This window comes from Ammodytes marinus, assembly GCF_949987685.1.
Source record: "Ammodytes marinus genome assembly, chromosome: 15".
Classification (NCBI taxonomy): domain Eukaryota; kingdom Metazoa; phylum Chordata; class Actinopteri; order Uranoscopiformes; family Ammodytidae; genus Ammodytes; species Ammodytes marinus.
Genome location: NC_137219.1, coordinates 25502008 through 25524326, shown reverse-complemented (window position 1 = coordinate 25524326; position 22319 = coordinate 25502008). Strand labels below are relative to the sequence as shown.

General features: G+C 39.5%; 4 protein-coding genes across 5 annotated transcripts in view; 2 read left to right on the top strand and 2 right to left on the bottom strand.

The window, feature by feature from the left end:
• Nucleotides 1-2147: 2147 nt before the first annotated feature.
• Nucleotides 2148-8090, top strand: dnal1 (dynein, axonemal, light chain 1). The gene is made up of 7 exons (XM_080042400.1): nucleotides 2148-2184; nucleotides 2383-2492; nucleotides 5500-5555; nucleotides 5665-5720; nucleotides 5813-5939; nucleotides 6326-6466; nucleotides 6882-8090. Exons 2-7 carry the CDS (start codon nucleotides 2458-2460, stop codon nucleotides 6929-6931), a joined length of 465 nt encoding a protein of 154 aa, XP_079898526.1. The 5' UTR covers nucleotides 2148-2184; nucleotides 2383-2457; the 3' UTR covers nucleotides 6932-8090.
• A 294-nt stretch (nucleotides 8091-8384) lies between these two features.
• On the top strand, nucleotides 8385-15594 carry tedc1 (tubulin epsilon and delta complex 1). Of its 2 annotated transcripts, none has more exons than XM_080042606.1 (8): nucleotides 8385-8674; nucleotides 8774-8858; nucleotides 9478-9695; nucleotides 10123-10260; nucleotides 10861-10926; nucleotides 12841-12927; nucleotides 14480-14623; nucleotides 15243-15594. In XM_080042606.1, exons 1-8 carry the CDS (start codon nucleotides 8531-8533, stop codon nucleotides 15573-15575), a joined length of 1215 nt encoding a protein of 404 aa, XP_079898732.1. In that variant the 5' UTR covers nucleotides 8385-8530; the 3' UTR covers nucleotides 15576-15594. The 2 variants fall into 2 exon arrangements, with proteins under 2 accessions (XP_079898732.1, XP_079898731.1); XM_080042605.1 differs by having other exon boundaries at nucleotides 9472-9695.
• A 1371-nt stretch (nucleotides 15595-16965) lies between these two features.
• pth2 (parathyroid hormone 2) lies at nucleotides 16966-17858 on the bottom strand (the record flags this gene model as incomplete). The annotated part of the gene is made up of 3 exons (XM_080042745.1): nucleotides 16966-17146; nucleotides 17364-17543; nucleotides 17755-17858. The coding sequence occupies 3 exons, from the start codon at nucleotides 17856-17858 to the stop codon at nucleotides 16966-16968; spliced, it is 465 nt and encodes a 154-aa protein (XP_079898871.1).
• Nucleotides 17859-21759: 3901 nt separating this feature from the next.
• The window catches only part of rin3 (Ras and Rab interactor 3), a 16947-nt gene continuing 16387 nt past the window's right edge, over nucleotides 21760-22319 (bottom strand). The window contains exon 14 of the mRNA XM_080042334.1: nucleotides 21760-22319. This exon is cut by the window's right edge and continues 737 nt beyond it. The gene's annotated coding sequence lies outside the window, so the exon portion shown is untranslated.

Here is a 22319-nt window from a genome sequence, read left to right as displayed (position 1 = left end):
GCTGGATACAATTTATTTTCATTGTGGATTTAACTATTTATTTATTGTATTCATATATTGGTTGTTTGCTTGGTAAACTGCTGGAAAGCAGCATATTCTCAATTTCAGAATTTGGAACCATGACATGTTGATCATGTTTCATTTGCCATTGTAGGCCTACATTATGTTGGGTAGTAGACAATATTGCATAAACTTCATATGAACATTTTACATTTGCAAAAATCTTAATTGGTAAATTAATTAGTAAATCAAGTTATCAGATATACAGTGCTGTGTGAAAGTTTGTGAACCCCTTGAACCTTTTGGAATTACTAATCTGTCCACAGAATAAGACTTCAGGTATCTCCAGGTGCTCTCTGGCAAAGTTGTGACAAGCAGTTTTGTTCTTTTTTGAGAGCAGAGGCTTCTTCAGCAACCCTCCCATGAAAGCCATTTTGACTGAGTTTTCTTCTTATTGTGGAACCAATAGGGACGGTTAGGCTAAAGTGTGTAGGCCAGGGGTGTCCAAACTACGGCCCGCGGGCCAACTGCGGCCCGCGGCCCGCTTTTTATTGGCCCGCGGCCGATTTTAAAAATATAATGCAATATGGCCCTTTAAAAAAAAAAAAAAAAAAAAAATTTTTTTTTTTTTTTTTTGCATTTCTTAGTTAACCCACTAGTGCAGGGGTGTCAAAACTGATTGATTGGCCCTTGGCACATTTTAAAAATATAATGTAATATGGCCCTTTTAATTTTTAAATAATCTAAATGCACTCATTATATTGCAGAAAAATATGTCCCATAAAAGAAAAAGAGCATCAAGGCCATCCCAGAGGACCCTGCATAATATTCAAATTTAAATTAATATTATTATGGAAAATCTATGTGTCCTTCTCCAATAGCTTCTAAATCATCTGACACAGTGTTTACATTTTTTTTCATACAAAATTCTTCAGCTTTAGCCTCTTAATTTCCCTCTCAAAGTGCACCAGATTCATGCATTTCACTTTAAAAACTTAAAAAAATCTCCCGGGGGGGCATACCCCCGCACCCCTCTTGGAGGGGCGGGATCTCAGCTGGCTACTATTTTCACCAAGCTGGACATTAGACGTAAAAGCAGAAAACACTGGGTGTATCAATGGCATTTAACAAGAGGGGGATGTATATTTTTAATGTGCAAGTAAAGTGTTGCCGTGAAGAAGGATTACAATTTACGAAGACACTATGAAACTAAACATCAGAGCAGCTACATGTCCTGATAAATGTGTTATTTTTGCAAAGTGGCCCGGCCCTTCGTAGATTTTTCTGTATGTGGCCCTCAGTGAAAAAAGTTTGGACACCCCTGGTGTAGGCTATAACATATAGGCTACCTAATCAATCAATCAAATTCTTAAAATGAAAGATTATTTTATAATTTACAATGTTGTAATACATGTGTTATTCCCATCTCATCTGCGAGATAAAATTGTGTTAATAAGCGAGGAATATTTTACAGCAGACACCGCCACTCACCATCTACAGCAGTACCGTTTATTTGGGTAGAGCCGTCAGTGGGGCTACATTGCGCAGGCGCAGTTGGCAGGCTGCCTGTCAATGCCATAGCAACCAGAGCAGACTTCAACCATCAACATGGTGAGTGTTTGAGTTGTCGGTTCGTTTTTCGTTGTCATTTTGTGTTTTTCTGCTAATTTCCTCGGTGTTACTGTGACCACTCATGCGAGCCCCCAGTGACTTCTCGTCTGACAGCAAAAGCTGCATTTACATGCGATATTGTTATCGCTGTGGGCTCATATGGGCTCATTTTAATTAGCTTGTTAGCTTACCCTTTATGTCAATAAGTGTAACCTAGGCTAGTGTTCCATAGCTGGCTAAATAACGTTTACTCTTTCCTCAACGTGTGGGGATGTCACTGTCTAATTTGTCCCTTTTTTACTGCTGCTAAATCTCGCACTGAGAATAATAGGACTAGTTCCAATGGCTGTTCCATCATATTGTACTCTCTAGTTAGTAGCTAAGAAACCCTAACATGAAAATGATACTAAAGAAAATATTTCGTGCTACACTGTTGCTAGCTTGTCGACAGTATCTGCTATTTTATCATCACAACACAATCCAGCCTAGATCACTTTTGTCTAATAATTAAATGTCATGTAATGTCTCCAGGCTGCCAAAGCAACGACTGTGAGAGAAGCACTAGCTAAATGGGTGAGTGCCATACAGTCACTTTCAGGCAGAATACAATGAAGTACTGTGAAATGGAATCTGTAGTTGGTAATACAAGTATTCACTGTATTCGTAACTAATGTGTAATGTGTAGTTGCATAACTGTAGCATTGTTGTTGTGATGACGTGTGTGTGTGTGTGTGTGTGTGTGTGTGTGTGTGTGTGTGTGTGTGTGTACAGGAGGAGAAGTCAGGGGAGAAAGTGGCTGAGGCTAAAGCCGTTAAACTGTATGGCCAGGTTCCTCCAATCGAGAAAATGGACGCTTCTCTCTCCACACTCCCCAACTGCGAGTGAGTTCTGCAGCATCGATAACAATGACTTATTTCAACGAGTTGTTGTACTGTAAATGGTTTGAAATGTTTGGTATGTTCATCAGCAAGGAAGCATTCTAAGTTATATAATGGGATAGATCTGTTTATTTTATGTTTTACAATTCCCATACTTAATAAGAGTGAGACAAATTAATTAATGGATCATTGTGAAGGCAGTTTAATCATTAGATTAGCCTTGTTGAGCTCATTCATTTGGGTGGATTTGGGATCAAGTAGCTGCCCTCAGTCAAAGTTATACATTGGACTGATCTATAACAAAAAATGCATGGAAAACACCCGGGTGTCTTGACTATAGATGGCACCAGTGTTGGGAGTAACGCGTTACAGGAAGTAATGCATTACTGTAATGCATTACGTTTTGCTGTAACGCGGTAATGTAAGGCATTACAGCAAAAAAATGGTAATATGTAACGCGGTACATAGCTCAGAAACGCGCGTTACAATGCATTTTAAACCCGAAATTGACTGGTTTGTTGTTTTTATACAAATTGGCCAACACTGCGAGTTTCGCAGAGGAGAAAAAAACCCACGCTAATGTTACTGCTAGAGGAGAAGAAAACTCGATTTGCTGCTACAATTGATTCCAAAGATGCGCTAGCCTACTGGCTTCCGTCTCACTGCCCAAGTTATTGAAAACTTTTGTGGTGTTTGGAGACTCTGACGTGAAAGCACGTATCAATCTGTGCTCAACGAGCAGCGGGTGCTGCCGCGAGCCCCTCCCCGTCTAAGAGCACTCGGAGGCGGTCAGTCTCGGAGCAGCCCCTCGGAGCGAGTCCCAGCCTGCTGTCAGCGCAGAGAGGTGACACACCTCCGCGTCCAGGCTGCAAATGAATCGCGCTGTTGTTAGGTGTGAAATCGGAGATAGTGTGCCACGAAGCTATTTATGCTGAAGCGGTATTGCTGGATTTAGGAGTTATTTAGAGATATGGCAAGCAAAAAGTTGACGAGTAGGGAGTTGGTGTTCACTCTTTCTACGGCCCCGGTGCGTCCATGCGCAGCAGTGGTGCAGCCATGCGACGCAGCATTATATATATATATTAATATTATCATATTATAATGATAATAATGATGATAATAATAATAATAATGAAGAATAGAAGAAAAAAGGAAATAAAAATGGTGGTGGGTAAAAAAAATCATAAACGCCTACTGTTTATATGAGTTTTGTGGTGTAGTTCTAGTTCTAGTTTACAACTGTTGGCTTACAACAAAGTGGACACCATTACAAATGGATGGAGGGGTGAATCTGATTAAATAAGTTCAACTCTCTTTCAAAATATCAGGTATTTCATGGAAATTACATAATAGCCTGGCCGCCACCATATGACGTCATAATATGCTAATTAGATGGGAAAATGTACTCCCCAGATAAACTTTAGGTCATTCTCAATATTTGTCTCATTTACACTTTGTCTCTATCTCAAACCACTTTCAATCCAGAGCCTTCTGAAATTTAAGTGTCAAAATCTAGTATTTTTAAAGATAAAACCCGGCGCCTAAAGGGTTTGCTTTGATGCAAATTATGAAATCTTAACATAACGGCGGCAATGATGGTGCGTAAAGGACAGCGCAGTTGGCAAGCTCTCCTCAGCACTAAAAGTGCTGCAGCAAAAAAGTCACAATAAGAGTTGATCGCTTTGTCGATTCATGCCTCTGACACACACGTCGACTCCCAACATAATGAGTGGATGCTTTGAATTAGCGAAGGAGATATAGGCCTATATTTAGGCTACTATTGTTATTATAAAATGTCACGCAAGAGAGACGATAAACAAACATAATGGGCTGTTATCATTTAGATTAGATGGCAAGATGATAAGGCAGATTCTTTGGAACAACTAAAAAAGGCAAAAGTTGATGATGATGTGAACAACTTGTTTGTGCTTTTAAGTCGCCAGAACGCAAGAAACAAATCTTTGAGGCTCAATTTACTTTTTCAATCTACAGTAGTAGGCTCTAGCTCTATTGATATTAATATAGGCTAAATAAATACCTAAAGATACAGTATCTATTATAAAATGTATTGCACCATGAGCCATAAATGTGACCATTATATTATATAGCATAGGCCTACTTGTGTTAGCCTTAAGCCTAGCTCAGTCATTATGCCATACCATGTCACCTCCTGCTGTGTAATGAGCTGCATTGAACACAAGAAGATCTATTGAGAACACCAAATCCATATTTCATGTTATTTTGGTGAAAGTAATGCAAAAGTAATGTAAAAGTAGTGTAATGCCTTACAATTCAAAGACAGTAATATTGTAATGTAACTAACTACTTTGAAATGCCAGTAATAAGTAATAAATACCGCATTACGCATTTGAAGTAACTTGCCCAACACTGGATGGCACACATACCATTTGATCCCCTTCAAAGGTAGGATTTACTTTTGGCAGTGGTTATATATTTGGACAAATGTATCCAAAATGAAATCTGCAGTAGAAATTCTTCAGCATGAAGTTAATATGGTAGATGGCTCGCTGGGACAGATGGCAATTTGGCGCTGGCTAGGTTATATTTTCTTAATTCCGTGGCAGAATGCAGAACATTTGTGCTACTTTTTTTTTTATAGTTGGTGTCTTTCTTTACATCCAACTGTAGACTGTATACATGCACTGCAACTTTATTTACAGAGTAACAACACAGTTTTGCTTCACAGCAGCAATTCAGCAACAGCATTATTGAGTAAAACTAGAACCAAAATACAAATCATATAAAAACAAAAAAAAAATTCAGCAGAAAAAGATTCAGCTTTCTCTAATACTGAAGTGTTATTGGCCAATAATACTTCACTAGATAGATTTTTCCAGTAAGTTTTCAGAACATGAACAGAATATTCAGCTGTAGATCGGTCAAGAGCAAGTACCGGTTACCGAGCAGCTAACAGTGTTTAGTCAGCAATGTTTTAAACCACACTAGTCCTTGAAATACCCAATATGTTATTGTACTGTATCCACCACAGGAGGTTGTCTCTGTCCACAAACTGCATTGAGAAAATCACTAATCTCAACGGCCTGAGTGAGTACTGGCTGCGTAAAAACTTTACCTACAACCTGACTCAAACATAGTCTATTCATGGATGGATAGATATGTGGTTTTGTAATGTGATGGTGTCTTGTGTTTCCAGAGAACTTGAAGATTTTGTCATTAGGAAGAAATAACATAAAGGCCCTCACTGGGCTGGTAAGGTGAAACACAACACAACTAGTTTGATCATCCAATTTTTTTTATTGCTAAAGGCTTACTCTGAATGTATATTCTTGTATGTCATGCAGGAGGCCGTCGGGGAAACACTACAAGAGTTGTGGATCTCGTATAACTTAATAGAGAAACTGAAGGGAATCCAATGCATGAAGAGCCTCAAAGTCCTCTACATGTCCAACAACTTGGTCAAAGAATGGGGTAGGCTACATTCATGAATAAAGCCAAGTATATCAAATTTAACAAATTGAGTAGACATATCTAGCTAGATTTCTAAATGACTGTGTGTCATGTATTCATGGAACATTATTGAAGCTAAAAATGAAACTCCTCTTCTTGCCTAACGCCTTTTGATGTATCGAAGGGGAATAATTTGTCTTTAAATCACCCTTTTATTTCTTCCACTGTCTGACACTTCCCTAAATATGTACCTTCTTAATAATTTTTTTGAGGGAAATAATTTCTTTATTATTAATTTTTATTATTTTTTCTGATTTTAATTGTTAATATACCGATAATTGGTTGGTGTTGAAATCCTGACTGTTACTCCTTTAATTTGGGCTTATGTTGTCTTTTCCTGTGCGTAGGAGAATTTGTGAGGCTAGCTGACCTGCCGTGCCTGGAAGATCTAGTGTTTGTTGGAAATCCTCTGGAGGAGAAGCATACTGGGGAAGGAAACTGGATGGATGAAGCCTCCAAAAGACTACCTAATCTGAAGAAACTAGATGGTAAGAGTGTTTCAGCAGCAATGTGGAGAAATATATTTCTAAATAGATAACTAAGAAATAATTCAATCAATGGATAACTATAACGATACTAGTGTATGTCCAACACGTCTAATTAATGAAGTCAAATTGATTGCCAATATAACCTAGAGTGTTTTAAGAAAGTCATTTGAGATCAGTTTCAATATAGCAGTTTCTTTAGAGGATATTCTCAATGTTTAGTGCCAAATGATAAATATTTCTTCGTAGAAATGTATCATTAAAAATGACAAACCTGTAAATGCCACCAAAAAGGCAAGAAAGGTCTTTGAAAAGGAACAACCATAACATGACTGACTTTAAAGTTGTGGCACATCATAGCAATACGTCTTTGTTTTAAATACATGATTAGTGATCTCTCTCTTCCGGTTCTTTCCAGGAATCCCAGTCATTAAACAGGAGGTGGATGCGCCAGATGGAGAGAGTTGAGAAGCATGACTATCTGCTACACCTTCAGCCCAATTCTCAAAGAGTCTTACCCTTTTTTTACATTTTGTTTTATGGTTTGTCATGATGCAATTCTTTGTATAAAAAGATTTTGAACAGCATAGACTTTGTTGTAGATGAAGCACATACAAAACAAACAAATACACAGTTTACGTTTTAGAGTTGAACAACTATTTTAAATTAACCAGTGGAGATACAAGATAAGCACATTTTTCGATGCTATTAACATCATTAATATATTGTTTCCTGTGAAAATATGAAGGATATTGAGGGTAATGCTAACTGTTCTTGGTAACTGGAAATTGGCAGTGGAAATTGGTGGTATAGTACCATTTGAAGGCCAAAAACAAAAATTAGAATGGTTATTTGTGTCTCTATGTTCTTCTAGCGAGAACTAAAGCATAGTGTAGCACACACACAAACACACGCACTTGTGAATAGAGACTTTAGTGTGGGCAAGAAAATAGAAAATAATATCACTTTCTGTATACTAATAGGACTTGACTGTAAATGCCTATCACTGTCCATCCTCCTCAACAACATGGAGAGTTGGCCAAATATAGCAAAAAATGTGCTGGTTTATGCTATATTTACATCACATTGGCCTAAGCAATGGAAATATAATGGTGAGAAAAGATGACTTGGAGTTACACAATTTATGAAAAATTCAGCAAATATTAGCATCGTGCCGTGGTACTTAAACAGCATTCCAATTTTCATAGCTGTTAAAATTCAGGAATTAAGGTCAAAAAGCAACCTCTGACTTCTCAGGTAGTAGAAATAGCATAACAGGAGGTTATGTTGGCATGTAGTGTGTACTAACCTTTATGAGGAAAGGGACCAGTTCCTGGTAAATTGCAAAAGTCTTCAGGCAGGGCTGTGGAGCCAACAGAGCTGAGTGAAAACTTACATGACCAAAATACAACCACTACTCTGTTTGGTGCTGATTTGAGGGCAGAAAGTAGTCTGCTCTATTTTACTGTACATTTTAGGTTAGTTTTGGACATGCAGCTTACACATTGTTCCTATTCTTTAAGATGTGATACCGAGTTTACTTTTTTATTAGTGTAAAAGGATGTTCACAACATTAAATTATTTCAGGCATGTTTGTACACTCAACTTTGAGCTGTTTATGTATTTTTAATGATTTTGATATATGAAATAAATACTATTAAAATATATCCGTTGAATCTCATCATTTCAAATATTGTTGGTAATATAGTAGGCCTATAGTGTATGAATAGATTAAATGTATAACATTTCAGAGTTGGATGAACTGATTAACAAGAACTAATGAATCGTAATTCCGACCCGCCTCTTTCAGAATCACATTCAGGTTTTCATTGGCTAACAAAGATATCAATCACAATTCTATTTGCTTCCCTGGCAACGGACTCGAACCCGGAAGTTGTTGTCTTCGCCGGGAAATATCAACAAGTCAGCCACACAACCAACCCACAACACAACGTCAAAGTGGTAGAAATGTTATTGATTATGTCTTAAACGAACTTTAAGTGGACTAACTGTTATAGTTGAGTGTATAGACAGTGTGTAGTAGTCGCTAGTGTGTCGGTGTCTGTAATGCAGCGGAGTAAAGTCGCAGTGAGTGTGGAGGTGAAGCAGGTGATTGGAGCTCTGTGCAGACTGCTGGCGGCCTCCGGCCTGACCGCTGTCCCCGCACCGGACACCTTCAGGCGGGCTAAGTTTGGTGTTGGACTCGAGGTGGTATGTTCCTCGTCTGTTTTCACTTTCACAAACGGAATGTTAACTACATTTTCTTTGGGTCTACTTACTTAATCGAGGCACTTGCTTGCTGTTTTCCAGGAGGATCAGTTTTGGCAGCTCCTCGCCGACATCCTTCAGACAGCTAGCATTGTTTCCAGTGAAGATCGAGCAAAGCTTGGAGGAGGTCAGTCATGTTTTGTTATGTTCTTTTAGTTCTGTTTATGGCTTTTAGTGCTATTTGTCCAGGACGTCACTGATTTCCCCAGGTGCTATTCATGAAAACATTATATTACACAAAACACTATGTAAATCCGGAGAAACACAACACATGTTATTAATAATTCATTACAGTTTGGTAGGAATCATTCATTTGTACAACATCATTTTGCTTAAATGATCTCATATTGTCATAATAGTCACTATGACATTATTATTGCCAATACTGCACCACGACATGATCACCTGGACATTTTCTAAATTGAACTGGTTCTTCTCTTTGAGCGTTACAAAAGTCTGAAAATGGTAAAAGACCCAAAAGGACACAAATTATCAATATGCAAAATTACCTATCTATCTCAGGTTATTTGTATTTGTCCCCACACTACATGAGATTGTAATTACTTACCTAGGGTTCTGTAACCTCATTTACTTCCAATCGTTGGACCAAATGGACTGATATCATGGTGTGTGTGTGTGTGTGTGTGTGTGTGTGTGTGTGTGTGTGTGTGTGTGTGTGTGTGTGTGTGTGTGTGTGTGTGTGTGTGTGTGTGTGTGTGTGTGTGTGTGTGTGTGTGTAGCAGCAGCAGCAGCAGCAGCAGCAGAGCACAGGAGGCTAGTGGCTGCAGGCCTCTGGCAGACAGGCTACCATGCTGAGTGGATGAGGTGTGGTAGAGAGGGAGGGAGACTGCCCAGTAGAGACCTCCTCCTGGCACTGGGCTGGCTGCTCGCCACCGGAACACTGGAGAAACTGCTGACACAGCGAGTACAGCAATTGGACAAAACCTTACTCACACCCACACCTGTAAGTATGGGTTAAATTAAAGCTATGGTGCGTTACTTTTTCTATATAAATGAATGTTGGTTACATACAAGCCATCGTCAAATGAGGTGAAACAAAGTTGATTCAGCTCCACAAAACTCTCATTGTAGTTCTCAGTATGGCAGCGTTTACAAACTGGTGTCGCCCCCCCCCCCCCCCCCTGACAATGGTGCAGGAGCTCAGAAAAATCCCAAGAAGCGCCCTAGAAATGTTTCAGTTGTTGATTTCTACTGTTAAGAAAAAAACCTGGATGTACAGCAGAAGGTATAAAAATCCATGCACGATCACCGAAAGGCTCACCTGTTATTGTAATGACTCAGCATTCCTCACTGGGGAAACATAAATTACGCACTATAGCTTTAATTCCGTATTTGCATACTTTAATCTGTCATTCTCTCTTGTGTGGTAGGTTAACGCCCGGCTTTCCAACGAGCTCCAGTCAGACCCTGCGTCTCTGAGGAAACTCCAGTGGCTCATTGGCCGTCTGAGACACCAGGGGCGGACCCTGCTGTCCATGCAAGAGGAGCGAACACGCCTGCTCCATGCTGTGAGAGATTCCCCCTTCTTTTTCAACTTTTGAAACAGGCTAACATTCTGTGCTTTTATCAGTGGTTGCATTGTAACACTTATTGTTCAAAGTTCAACCAGGGAGAGGTTTAGCATGAGCACGAGTGGAGGATGCTTGCAAAGATAGAACTCTCCATGCAGTAGCTAAAGTGCTTAAACTTAAACTGCCCCTTGGACAGATAAGGCCTATACATGTGTACTTAAATCTGTTTGGTTGCATAAAATCAGGAAATGTTTCTAAAATACGCAATTTAAAGCTACGAGGAACTTTTAAATATTTCTGAAACAGTCTAATTTTTCCTCTGATGATCATGAATTACATACTAACAGCAAACGAGACAATCAGTGAAAAGAACACTATTTTTATATCGTTTTTCTAAAAGCCTTTGTCTGGGAACACTCACCCATGGCCAACAGCTGGCTTCATAAAAAAAGACTACCACTTTTGTCCAAAGGGGTCGCTAGAATTAACACAAACTGAAAGTTCCTCATAGCACATTTAAGTAACTGTTATCGTTATAGAGTAAGTTATATTGAAGTATCCAAAGAAACCAATATTTTTTTCAATATTTATTCTCAGGTTCTTTTTGCCAGCCTCCCCTCCTCTGTATCCTCCTCTGCTCAAAGCTCAACAGTGCTAAAGGAGGTACGTTTGTGTGTGTGTGTCAGTGTTGGGAATAACGCCGTTTAAAATAACGGTGTTAGGTAACGCCGTTCTTTTTTCAGTAACGGCGTAATCTAACTAATTACTTTTTCCGTCGTTACAACGCCGTTATCGTTACTGAACGTTAAATGCGGTGCGTTACTATGAATTGATTGAATAAACTGTGTAATCCGAAAGCACCCCTGGCTCCATACTACACAAACTGCTAGTAAGGAGACCGGTGGGTTAACAACAAGATAAGCGATTGTTATTTCTTATACTGTTTTAAGTTGTGTTTTATTCAGTATGGATGACATTATAACTGTCAGTTAGCGCCGTCACGTCAGTCAGCCGGAGCGCCTGTTTAGTGAAGTTTCTTTTTCTTTCTCTCTGTTGTGTGAGCGTGCGCGTTGCCACAGTAACGACCTATCAATCCACGGTTGAAACGTGCTCTCCCTGAGTTTGTTTGCATCGCCCTTGTGAGTAAGTGCATGGAGTTTCCCGATCTCTATAAATTATAATTTATGCACGTTATTAAACAGCCGCGATTTGCCGGTTGCAACAGCTGTTTAGCGTGTCATCATGAGCCGAATAGCCTATTGCTACTGTTATTTTCCTGGGATCGGTATGCTGCTGTGCATGTTAAAGAAGGAAATAAACATAGGATAAATCCTTACTCCTCCTCTCATCGTCTCATGCTTCATAGTCTGACGTTTTTGGCCTTAAGTGGTGTTTTAGCCGACACCCCTGAAGTGAATCCAATCCAGTGATAGCAGATCAGCACGGTACATTCAGCAGTTTCCTCTACTACTTTTGTTGAGAACAAAATAGGCTAGGCCTACTTGAAGTGCAGGATAAACCTCTTGCTGTCTGTTGATGTGCAATGGTAAAGGTAAATGGACTTGTATAGCGCTATATCTCCGTTTATCACAGACCCAAAGCGCTTTACATTGTTTTTGTACACATTCACCTAGTCACACACACCGATAGCAGCAGCTACCACGCAGGGTAGGCTTAGCACTAGGGTGCTAAGCTAACTGAGTTAACTATCGGGAGCAATTCGGGGTTCAGCGTCTTTCCCAGGGACACTTCGACATGTGGCGGGGAGACGGGGATCGAACCTCCGACCCTGCACACCAGAGGCAAACTCCCTACCCACTTCGCCACTGCCGCCCCAGTGGCGAAGTGGGGCGGCATAACCTGCAATAAATATTGAAGGTTATGTAGCCTACAAGTAGGCCTACCTGTCTGTTCTACTCATTTCAACTGACTTGTGAAAACTGCTCAGAAAAATCTAAATGTGTTGACATACAGCAACTTTTTTTTTTTTACAGTAGGCTAACGCAAATAGTTACTTTCCCTGGTAACTAGTTACTTCTATTATAAAATAATTCAGTTACTAACTCAGTTACTTTTTGGAACAAGTAGTGAGTAACTATAACTAATTACTTTTTTAAAGTAACGTTCCCAATGCTGGTGTGTGTGTGTGTGTGTGTGTGTGTGTGTGTGCCATTATTAAAATGTATTTCTAATAATGCTCTCTGCCCATAGATATAGATTAAAAGATAGATACCAAAACAATGTCCCATCTGTTTTGCACTGACCGTCAAAATTTTTTAAATTTCTGACCTCTAAATCTGTTTTGGTTTCGTAAAAGCCTAACAATAATTTATGATCAAACATTTCACTGTAATGGTTTTGGAAATTGGTTCAATAAACAAGTCAAGCGATTATAAACTTAATAAAACCTAATTATGAATAGTATATTCCTTTTCTACCAAGTCTGTTCTGAAAAATGCCAATATATTCTACACACTGTACCTTTAATTCAATATTAAATAGTGTATACATCTTCATACTGTTTTAACACAATATGTGTGTTCTATTATTAAGTGTGTGTGTGTGTGTTGATTATAGGACTGTGTTTGTATGCGGCAGCTCTGTGACCTCTTGGAAGCATATCTGAACTGGAAACAGGTGGAGAAAGTGTTCTGGACCTGGATGGTGAGTTAGGGTGTATTCACACTGGGAAAGTCCGCTAGTTCACTTGCTTTGGTCCAGACCAAATATAATTTAGGGTGTATTCACACATGCTGTGTTTAGTTCGGTTGAAACGAACTCAGGTGCACTTCCACCTTCGGTGCGCATCTTTCAGACAGGTGTGAATACAGCAATCGCACTCGGGGGCGGACCAAACAAACGCTCCGAGACCCAGCTGAAGAGGTAGTCTCGATGCGCTTCAAAACGCACTCTGCTGCAGTTCGTTTGTGGTGTGAATTTGGCCGGACTCGATCCGACCCAATTGCAGGAAGCACTGCGCCTTTTCTTTCTTTTCTTTTTTAATAAATCGCCATCAGCTTCACATTATGGGAAAGTGTTGTTGTCGCCATTGTTAGGAAGATTAGTTGTGGTTTGACCGGGAGCCCCGAGCGAAAATATTATATTTGATAATGATGCGTGCGGATCAGCGATCAGATGGAGAGGAGCGTCTCCCGTAGCCTACAGTGCCAACAGGTTCACGCTGCGCTTTGCATGAAGTGTGTGTTTTTATTGTTCTTCCCAACGGGACCGTCAATACTGTCCCCGTGTCAGTTTGGTGCTGAACTGCGCCGAACTGACACCCAGCTGATACACAGCTTAATCAGCTGTGTTTCAGTTTGAGCCTATTCTTCACGCGAGTCGCGCGTCCAGCAGCAAAAATACAGTAAAAATTATGTTTCACATCGTAGGCTAGAAGCCACATAACGTGGCATTGTCATAGGGCTACATATTATAAACATATGAAACAACAATAATTAGATTTTTTTCTTCTTTATTTATAGGCTAGATGTAGGCATTTTTATTATTTTTAACCCCATATTATATCAATGATAAATTCGCAGTTTTTACTTCGTTCTTCCTGCTTCTCTCCACCCCAGAATGTCTGTCCAATGAATGAATGACCTTAGATCACGTGTGGTTTTGCTTCGTAATGCTGGTTCACTTGCAAAAGGGGCAATATGAAAGTGGACCACACCAAACAAAAAAATCCAAATTCTATTTGGTCTGGACCAAAGCAAGTGAACTAACGGACTTTCCATGTGTGAATACACCCTTAGATGTTTTTTGTTTGGTGTGGTCCACTTTCATATTGCCCCTTTTGCAAGTGAACCAGCATTACGAAGCAAAACCACACGTGATCTGAGGTCATTCATTCATTGGACAGACACTCTGGGTTGGAGAGAAGCAGGAAGCACTAAGTGAAAACTGCGAAATATATCATTGATATAATATGGGGTTTGAAATAATAAAAAGGCCTACATCTAGCCTATAAATAAAGAAAAAAAACATAACATTATTGTTGTTTCATATGGTTATAATATGTCAATGTGAAACATAATTTTTACTGTATTTTTGCAGGAAATGTGACGCAAAGCATGTTTGTTTGTGTGTGTGAGTGTGTGTGTGTGTGTGTGTGTGTGTGTGTGTGTGTGTGTGTGTGTGTGTGTGTGTGTGTGTGTGTGTGTGTGTGTGTGTGTGTGTGTGTGTGTGTGTGTGTGTGTGTGTGTGTGTGTAGGACAGTGTGGTGGACTCCCATCTGACAGATCTTGCAGTTGAGAAACCTACACATGCACCCGACGGGAGCGCCAGACTGTGTCACCATGGAAACCGGGGACTAGAGAAATTGGAGGACATGCTACTGATCCTGCCCACAGCACATGTATGTGTGATACACACACACACACGCACACACACACCGACAGCCACACAATCACACACACACACACACACACACACACAAGGTATTCCAGGGTTTTTCCTGGCTCAGAATGGGCCTTTGGGGGGTTCAGTAAGCAGACCGACTTTTTTGGGGTCGCCACTATGTGCAATAGTAAAGGCAAAAAGTTTGTGGATTTTATGAGGGGTTGGAAGAGGGGAGTTTCTGTCCAGCTAAAGAGGTTTTCAGTCAGCCTGTCAATGGAGCTCACTGAGTCTCCATAAATAACAATAAAAAACCTGTAGATATGAAGTCAACATTTTCATACAGATTATCTGTTATATAATGTAATTGTTTAAAATGTATCCAAACAGTGGAAATTGCAAGGTTGGGCTGCTTGATTATGACAAAAATCATAATCATGATTGTTTTGATAGACATTGTGTAATCACGATTATTAAAGACAATTATTAATTGATTTAAGAACATCATGCATTGATTTAACTTTTAACAAGGTTCCTTCTATCAAAACCATGACTTTGAACTTTAAACATATCCCCCCCTTCTTCTTCTTCTATATTGTGTCTGTCTGACTAATTCCCTTCCGTTGTATGTCCTAAAGCATCAGTGGAGAGGCAGAGGGGGAGCAGAGGACAGAGGAGAGGGAGTAGAGAGGTTGCAGGATGGACCAGACACCTCCTCCACCCTCCTCCAGCACTTCTACAGAGTCAGGCTCCAGAGCGAGAGGCCAGTCAAAGGCAGCAGCCACCCAGCAGAGGGGCCCCGCGGTGGGGCACAGGCTCCGGACCAGCTCCCAGCATCCCAGGCCACAAAGCTGCTCCTTCAGACCGAGGCTCTGCTGCTGGAGAGGAGGGACACACACAGGATGCACAACAGGATGCAGCTGCAGGAGATGGTGGGCAGACTGGACAAAGTGGTACTGATACCGCCATAGACTTAAACTTGATCCACAGACAGCATGGAATATGACTTATATGATACAGTATATGTGTTTGTGAGACGGTGTCCTAGGTGATTTATTCATTCAGAAATAAACACAATATTTATTTTTAATTTCTTAGTTGTTTCCAATTGATTTGTTGTTTGGATGGAGACCAGATTTAGTTTTTGATTATTTTGTTTTAACTTTCATAAATAAATAAAATGTAACAAATTTGGTTTGTACGAGCTGAAAATGGTAACAGAATGGAAAAAAGGACACAAGATTGATTAGAAAAAACCCTAACATAAAGGAAATAAATGATTCCTAATATGATATGCATATGTTATAGATAAATGAAATATGGAATGTCGATGGAAGGAAATCTTTATTTAATACAAATAAATGATTACAAAGCACAAGCAATTATAAATCATAGCTTTATCATGTCTACAAAAGTCCCAGGAGTTGACTAAATAGCGTGAATCTCATGTTTTTTAATCCATTCACAAAAAAATGTAAACGTGATAATGTGTTATTTGGGGGGGGGGGTTGAATATTTCATCTGCACAGGTCTTCTATAGCTAGTGTGGCTGGTAACATGTTTCTAATGTGTACATAAACATTGGTGTATGTACAAATTAGTCCAACAAGATCTAAGATAACCAGTGAGCTATAAGGTCATAAGAAGATGAGGACTTTTTTTAAGGTTTAGACGCTCTGTCTAGACTAAAGGCTAGCTGTTTCCCCTTGCTTCAAGTCTTTATGCTACGCTAGGCTAACCACATCCTCCCTTCAGCTCTGTACTTAACACACACACAGACAGATGAGATTGGTATCAAGTCATCTCACTCAAGCAACCATATCGTTCATATCTTGAACTAAGTATTTGAAATGCCGTCGTGCTTTTGTCTAGAGAGTAACATTGCATAAAATACACGTAGATGATTTTAGAATAACAATGCTATTAAATCTAAATCAGACATCACATCAACACTACTGTATGGATTCAAAGACAAGCTCCAGTGGTCAGAAACATCATTTGAGTCTTTATTTATTCATGAGATGGAATAACACCAAATAATGTTCAGCACGACCGACAAACTCACTGTATCTACTTTTCCTGGAATCTCATAGTGGATTTTATAGAGTGCTAGAGAACTCCATCGACCATCTCTTTTGAATTCAAGAACTTCACTACAATTGTGAGCGGGATTTGGAATAAAATGGTTTTTATTTGGAAAGCCAAGACTTAAACAATAATAATACATATAATAATAATATAGCAGCTGCTTATATTTATTTATGTCTACACTGTCTTCTTGCCTTGTCTTAAAAGGCCGGCGCAGATATAAACTGATAGATGTTCTAATAAAGTCGTGATGAACACAATGACATCAGTTCATCATGACGATGAATTGACCACCAGTAGCTTCTGCATGTAGGAGTTGAGCCACTTCTGTCTCTCCATGGAGGTGAGCAGTTTACTCTTCTCCCTGAAGGCCGCGTCATCAGCCACCACCATGTTCCTCTTCATCACGCCAGCGCCCTGGGATGACCATCCAGCAGGCCACGCCCTCTCCGACCTACACGTACACACAGAGCAGGATACGTGACTGTACAACCACCCCAGGTAACAGGCCACAATACTAACACATCAAACGCAAACACACAAATATTGATATTACATTTGAGAAGTTCAGAAAGTTACAATGTTATGATGACACATGTCGCTGTCTGAGGGAGATTTGTTGTAACTCCTGTTTCTTTTTCATTTGATTTTTTTTCAACTATTCAGGTTACCTTGCCTCTGCCCTTTCTGGGCCAAACATCCATGCCCCCCTCATCAATCCTGCCTTGCTATTGGCTGCTGCTCCGAGGCTGGGCGCTGACATCATTTGAATGCTCCAATCGTGGAGAGAGATGGAGGGGAAGAGGACATCCCAGTCGTCTTGTTCCGGTTCCTCTGAATCATCAGGACTTCTGGAAACAGATAAGGATTAACTTAACGATTGGGATACAGACATAAGACATACTCCATCGTATTTTGACTATCACAAAATGTACAGCATATTAAGGAGGGGATTGAGTATCCGAGGTTCTAGATATTTCATTGATTTGTTAAAACCATCGTTAACAGTAATAGTCTGCCGCTGCGTTTTATAAGAAGAAGAAGAAGAAGAAGAAGAAGCACCTGAGAGGAAGTCGAGGCTGTGGGAAGCCAGATGTCACCAAGGTCATACCCAGAATGCAAAGCAATGGGAAAGACATTCGGGGGAAAGTAGGCACCGTAGACATCCTAAAACATGGAGAAAAGATGCTTCCTTAAACAATAATACATATTGTATATGTTAACTGAGTAATGATCTTCAAACTAATCAACAACAGAACAAATGAATTCCACATGTGCATTGTTGCTATCTTTATCATCATCATTGTTATACCATCATGTACGCGGAGGATTCTTATATAATCTACAATACAGCCAAAAGTATCATTCTTGAGCCAAAGCTGTTTTCCTAGTGCTGGGTGACTTTGGTTCATTTTCATAAATCATTTTCTTTTTCTAATTCTATGATATCCAGAATATCTCTCCAATGTTCTAAAAACAAGAGATGTACTGAAATTCACCTGTCAACTGACAACATATGCAGTTCAGTACATCTTAGGGGTTGCTGATCATTTTGGGACCAAATATGAACCAGAAATGACTGCAGTAAGGTTTTAAAAATATGTTTCTTTGTTGTTATTTTTTTTTTTAATTTGTGATTTAAAATGTGTCACAAGAATGATATGATCACGTAACCAGCTAATCCAATTGAAGACCTTTTGTGCTCCAATACAATACATTGAACACATTCCAGTATTGTCTGTAAAATCTTCTGCTTTAAGCTTTTGTGTGTGTGTGTGTGTGTGTGTGTGTGTGTGTGTGTGTGTGTGTGTGTGTGTGTGTGTGTGTGTGTGTGTGTGTGTGTGTGTGTGTGTGTGTGTGTGTGTGTGTGTGTGTGCGTGCTATGGAAACAAATGCTGCCAATCATAAGTCTCAATCGATGAGACGCCTAATTCGGATTTGCATAATAAATAAGTAATACAATCTCTGTGAATGCATTCATAGGCAACTTTGGAAGAAGAAAAAAGGAGCATACTAACTTGCGGCACAGATTAAAGTGAAATTAGTTTAATGCAAAGTAATTTTTTTTAACCTCCTTTATTTATACAGGTAAATCCCTTTGAGACTGGAGACTCTTCTGTATGGAGGACACAGCAACCATGACACGTGTGGCAAGGCGGGGATCGAACCTCCAACCCTTCGATCATTGGCCCGACCCGATCTACCACCGGAGCCACAGTCGCCCCATGTAATGAGTTCTTGGATTTTTTAAAAGTTATTGGTTGGGCCAGTAGTTGGCTAAATTCTTACCTGCTTCTCATGGTGGACGTGTTGATCTGTCTGTTGGAGTTCAGTGGTTAAAAGTCAGCAGTCATGCAAGCAGAGAAGTGTTCCAGGTGCGCTGCTTTTAAAACTAGTTAACACTTCTTTCTATTCCTTCTTTAAATGGGAAGAATTTGGGGTTTCCGACACATGCTTGGTTTCTTCTGTAAGCGGCTGTGTGCGGGTCTATGGTGGTTTAAAAAGAAATCAGCTTCTTGTCTTACATACTTATATACCCTGGAACTGGATTGTTGTTGCCCCTTTCCCCATCCCCATCCCCATCCCCATCCCCATCCCCCTATCCCACCCTCCCACACACATATACAGAAGCGTACACACCCTTCACCAGATCAAACCAACTTTGACTTTATAGCGCCAAAGAAGACAGCCCTAGCAGAAGTGCTGTTGGCTTGTTAGTGTCCCGTTTCAAAGACTCTTAGTCATGGTGCTGTTGTAGAGAGCCAACCATCTTATTCCTGGATATCATTATAGTGCTTGTGTGAATATATATATATATGTATGTGTGTTCATTCATACCTTGTGGCAGATTAAAACCGGATGCTGCAGGACTAAGGCAATACTGTCTAGATATTTCAACAGAGAATTTTTTATTTATTTATATGGACTTGGGGGGAAAATATGACTACACATTATGTGATTTAAATTCAAGCTGTAATACTTTACTTGACTGACTTTGGGACAGCGGTAAAAAGTGGCAAACCAATCTCTATCATATTTTTTCACTTTTTTATACAAGTAATTTTATTGTGATTTCAACATTATAAAAGAACATTTCCCATTTAAATGTACAATCTGCTGTTGTTCATGTTGAATATACTTTACCGTTGGCGCTCAAATGAAATGATCCAACTCTTAGTAATATAACCACTCAAGAAATATCCAACTTAACAGAAGTTCTCTGCACACCTTAGCAAAATCTTTGGAAATCCCATGAATGACAAACCTTTCAAAGATTTCTCCTCACATGTTTTACTTGTAAGTTTCTCCATAGCCAGAAATGGCAACAATTCATCAACCCAACTTTAATCTTTTAGGACAGAGCCATTTTATGTTAAACTCAAAGAAAATGTAAACATCTTTTTGTTTGTACTGTAAAATGTGTGTGTTTATGTTTGTGTGTATATACGTAGCACTTTGCCTTAAACTGGATATATCTCGCTTTCTAGCTTCATATTTGTGTTGTCAGTGCATAGTATAACAATATATATTTATACATAAATAAGTTATCCATTGCTTCTACATGGAAGCCTCAGCCATCACTACTGAATAATCATCTTGTTAGTATGTCCGTATGGAGAAACCCTCTATATATCCTGACATCACCTGTACAGGATCTGTCCGTCCACACACATATTCCATTGATACTTTGTTATTCATGACATATTTTTTTACGTGTGGATTGTAAACCAGACAAAAGGAGGAAATGTGGGAGATTCTGAGCAGAGTCTGTTAGCATACCGGAAGCTTGTTACGGTTTTAAGGAGCTCGTTATAGGCCTTGTTGGAGATAATGCCATGCAGACAGGAATAGCCTTGACAAGGGCTCTGCATCACCTTTCTGAACATAATAACCTTTCACACACACACAAGGCCTGAGCTATACCTCACACACTCATCAAAACAAACTCCCATCTGTGCCAGCGTGGCTGAATCGTTTAAGTTTAAATCAGTCAGAAAATGACAAACCAATGTTCAAATTCTGGAGAAATGCGAGTGAATCATAGTGAGGCTCTTTGAATAGTTTTGACCCCTTTGACATCAGCGCTGACCACTCATACTGCCCATTGCTGGGTGATACAGATAGTATAGTAGTGGACAATAAGGATTTCCTCACATGGTTTGGGGGTTTAGCATATTTGAAAAAGTAGTTTGTATAACCTGTGGTCTTGTATTGTACAGAGCTGAATGGATGAATACACAATCATGTCATCTCATGCCTAAAATAAAAATGTATTTCCCATTGATTTTACAAAAAGAATGGCTTGCGGTACAAAGCAGGACCTTTAGAATTATTTCATTTGTATGTCTTGCCATGGAAATGACAAGGTAGACAGTCATACAGTAAGGACACAGTAGCTTGTGTCAAGTGTCTTCTTCAGATAAAATAGCTGCATTTGTCATTTGCTCTGTGTGCCAAAGCTTTCTTGCACCAGTCTCATTATCTTCCTTGTACTCTAATTAGGCAGTAAAGTCTGGGATGATAACTTTTTTATTTATAATAATACTGCAGTTCCAATTGTTGCTAATAAATTCATGAATAATAAATATGTTTTTAACAAATGGATTCTATCCAGATCCTCTGCAGGCCTTTTCCAAAAGGTACAGTGAGTGTACTGTAGTCATTCAGGCATGGGGAGGTTTGACAACATGGCAACTAGAAAGTTGGTTAAATGAATGGCTTATGACGGATCTACAAAGGAACTGTGAGTTAATAACTTACTCTTCTTTATATTGGATTCCCTTTTTTCTATGAGAACTGCAGGCTATATACTGTAGCCTGTTGGGCACTGAGACTTCTAGTTTGGAAATGTTGACTTCAAAGAAAAACAGCGTGGGCAAATTGTAAAAAGCCAGTTTATTTTACAATCAATATCAGCATATAAAAGACACATGAGGGATGAAAATGATTGATGCTTTCTGGCAATATTTGAACCGATATTGAAGTTTTGGTCTATAAAGCTGCTTCTATATCTGTGCTTTGAATACAAATTTGCCTCAAAGGACCCCCCCCCCCCCCCAAGTAATACTGATCTCAATGCTGTGGACTTTTGTATAGAAACTATTAAAGAAAAAGATTCATTTTGAATAAGAAAGCAGGTCCGCAGTAACTTACAGTCTACCGCTGAAGCAGAAGTCCAGAGAGAGAGAGAGAGAGAGAGAGTAGCATTAAATATCATAGAGTATAAACAGTGTAAGCATGTTTCAAATATGTGCATGTTAGCATTGTATGTATTTTTACATTCTACAGTATAAAGCCATATACACTCACCGGCCACTTTATTAGGCACACCTGTTCACTGGCTTATAAAAACAAAAAGCTATGCAGCCAAGCAATTTGGTTGCCTCTCACTGGATATTTTTTCTTTTTCGGACCATTCTCTGTAAACCCTAGAGATGGTTTAGAGTGAAAATCCCAGTAGATCAGCAATTTCTGAGATACTCATACCAGCCCTCCTGGCACCCTCAACATTGCCATGTTCAAAGTCACTTAAAACCCCTTTCTGTCCCATCCAGGTCTACATGCCTAAAATGCATTGAGTTGCTGACATGTGATTGGCTGATTAGTTATATGTGTTAACAAGAAAA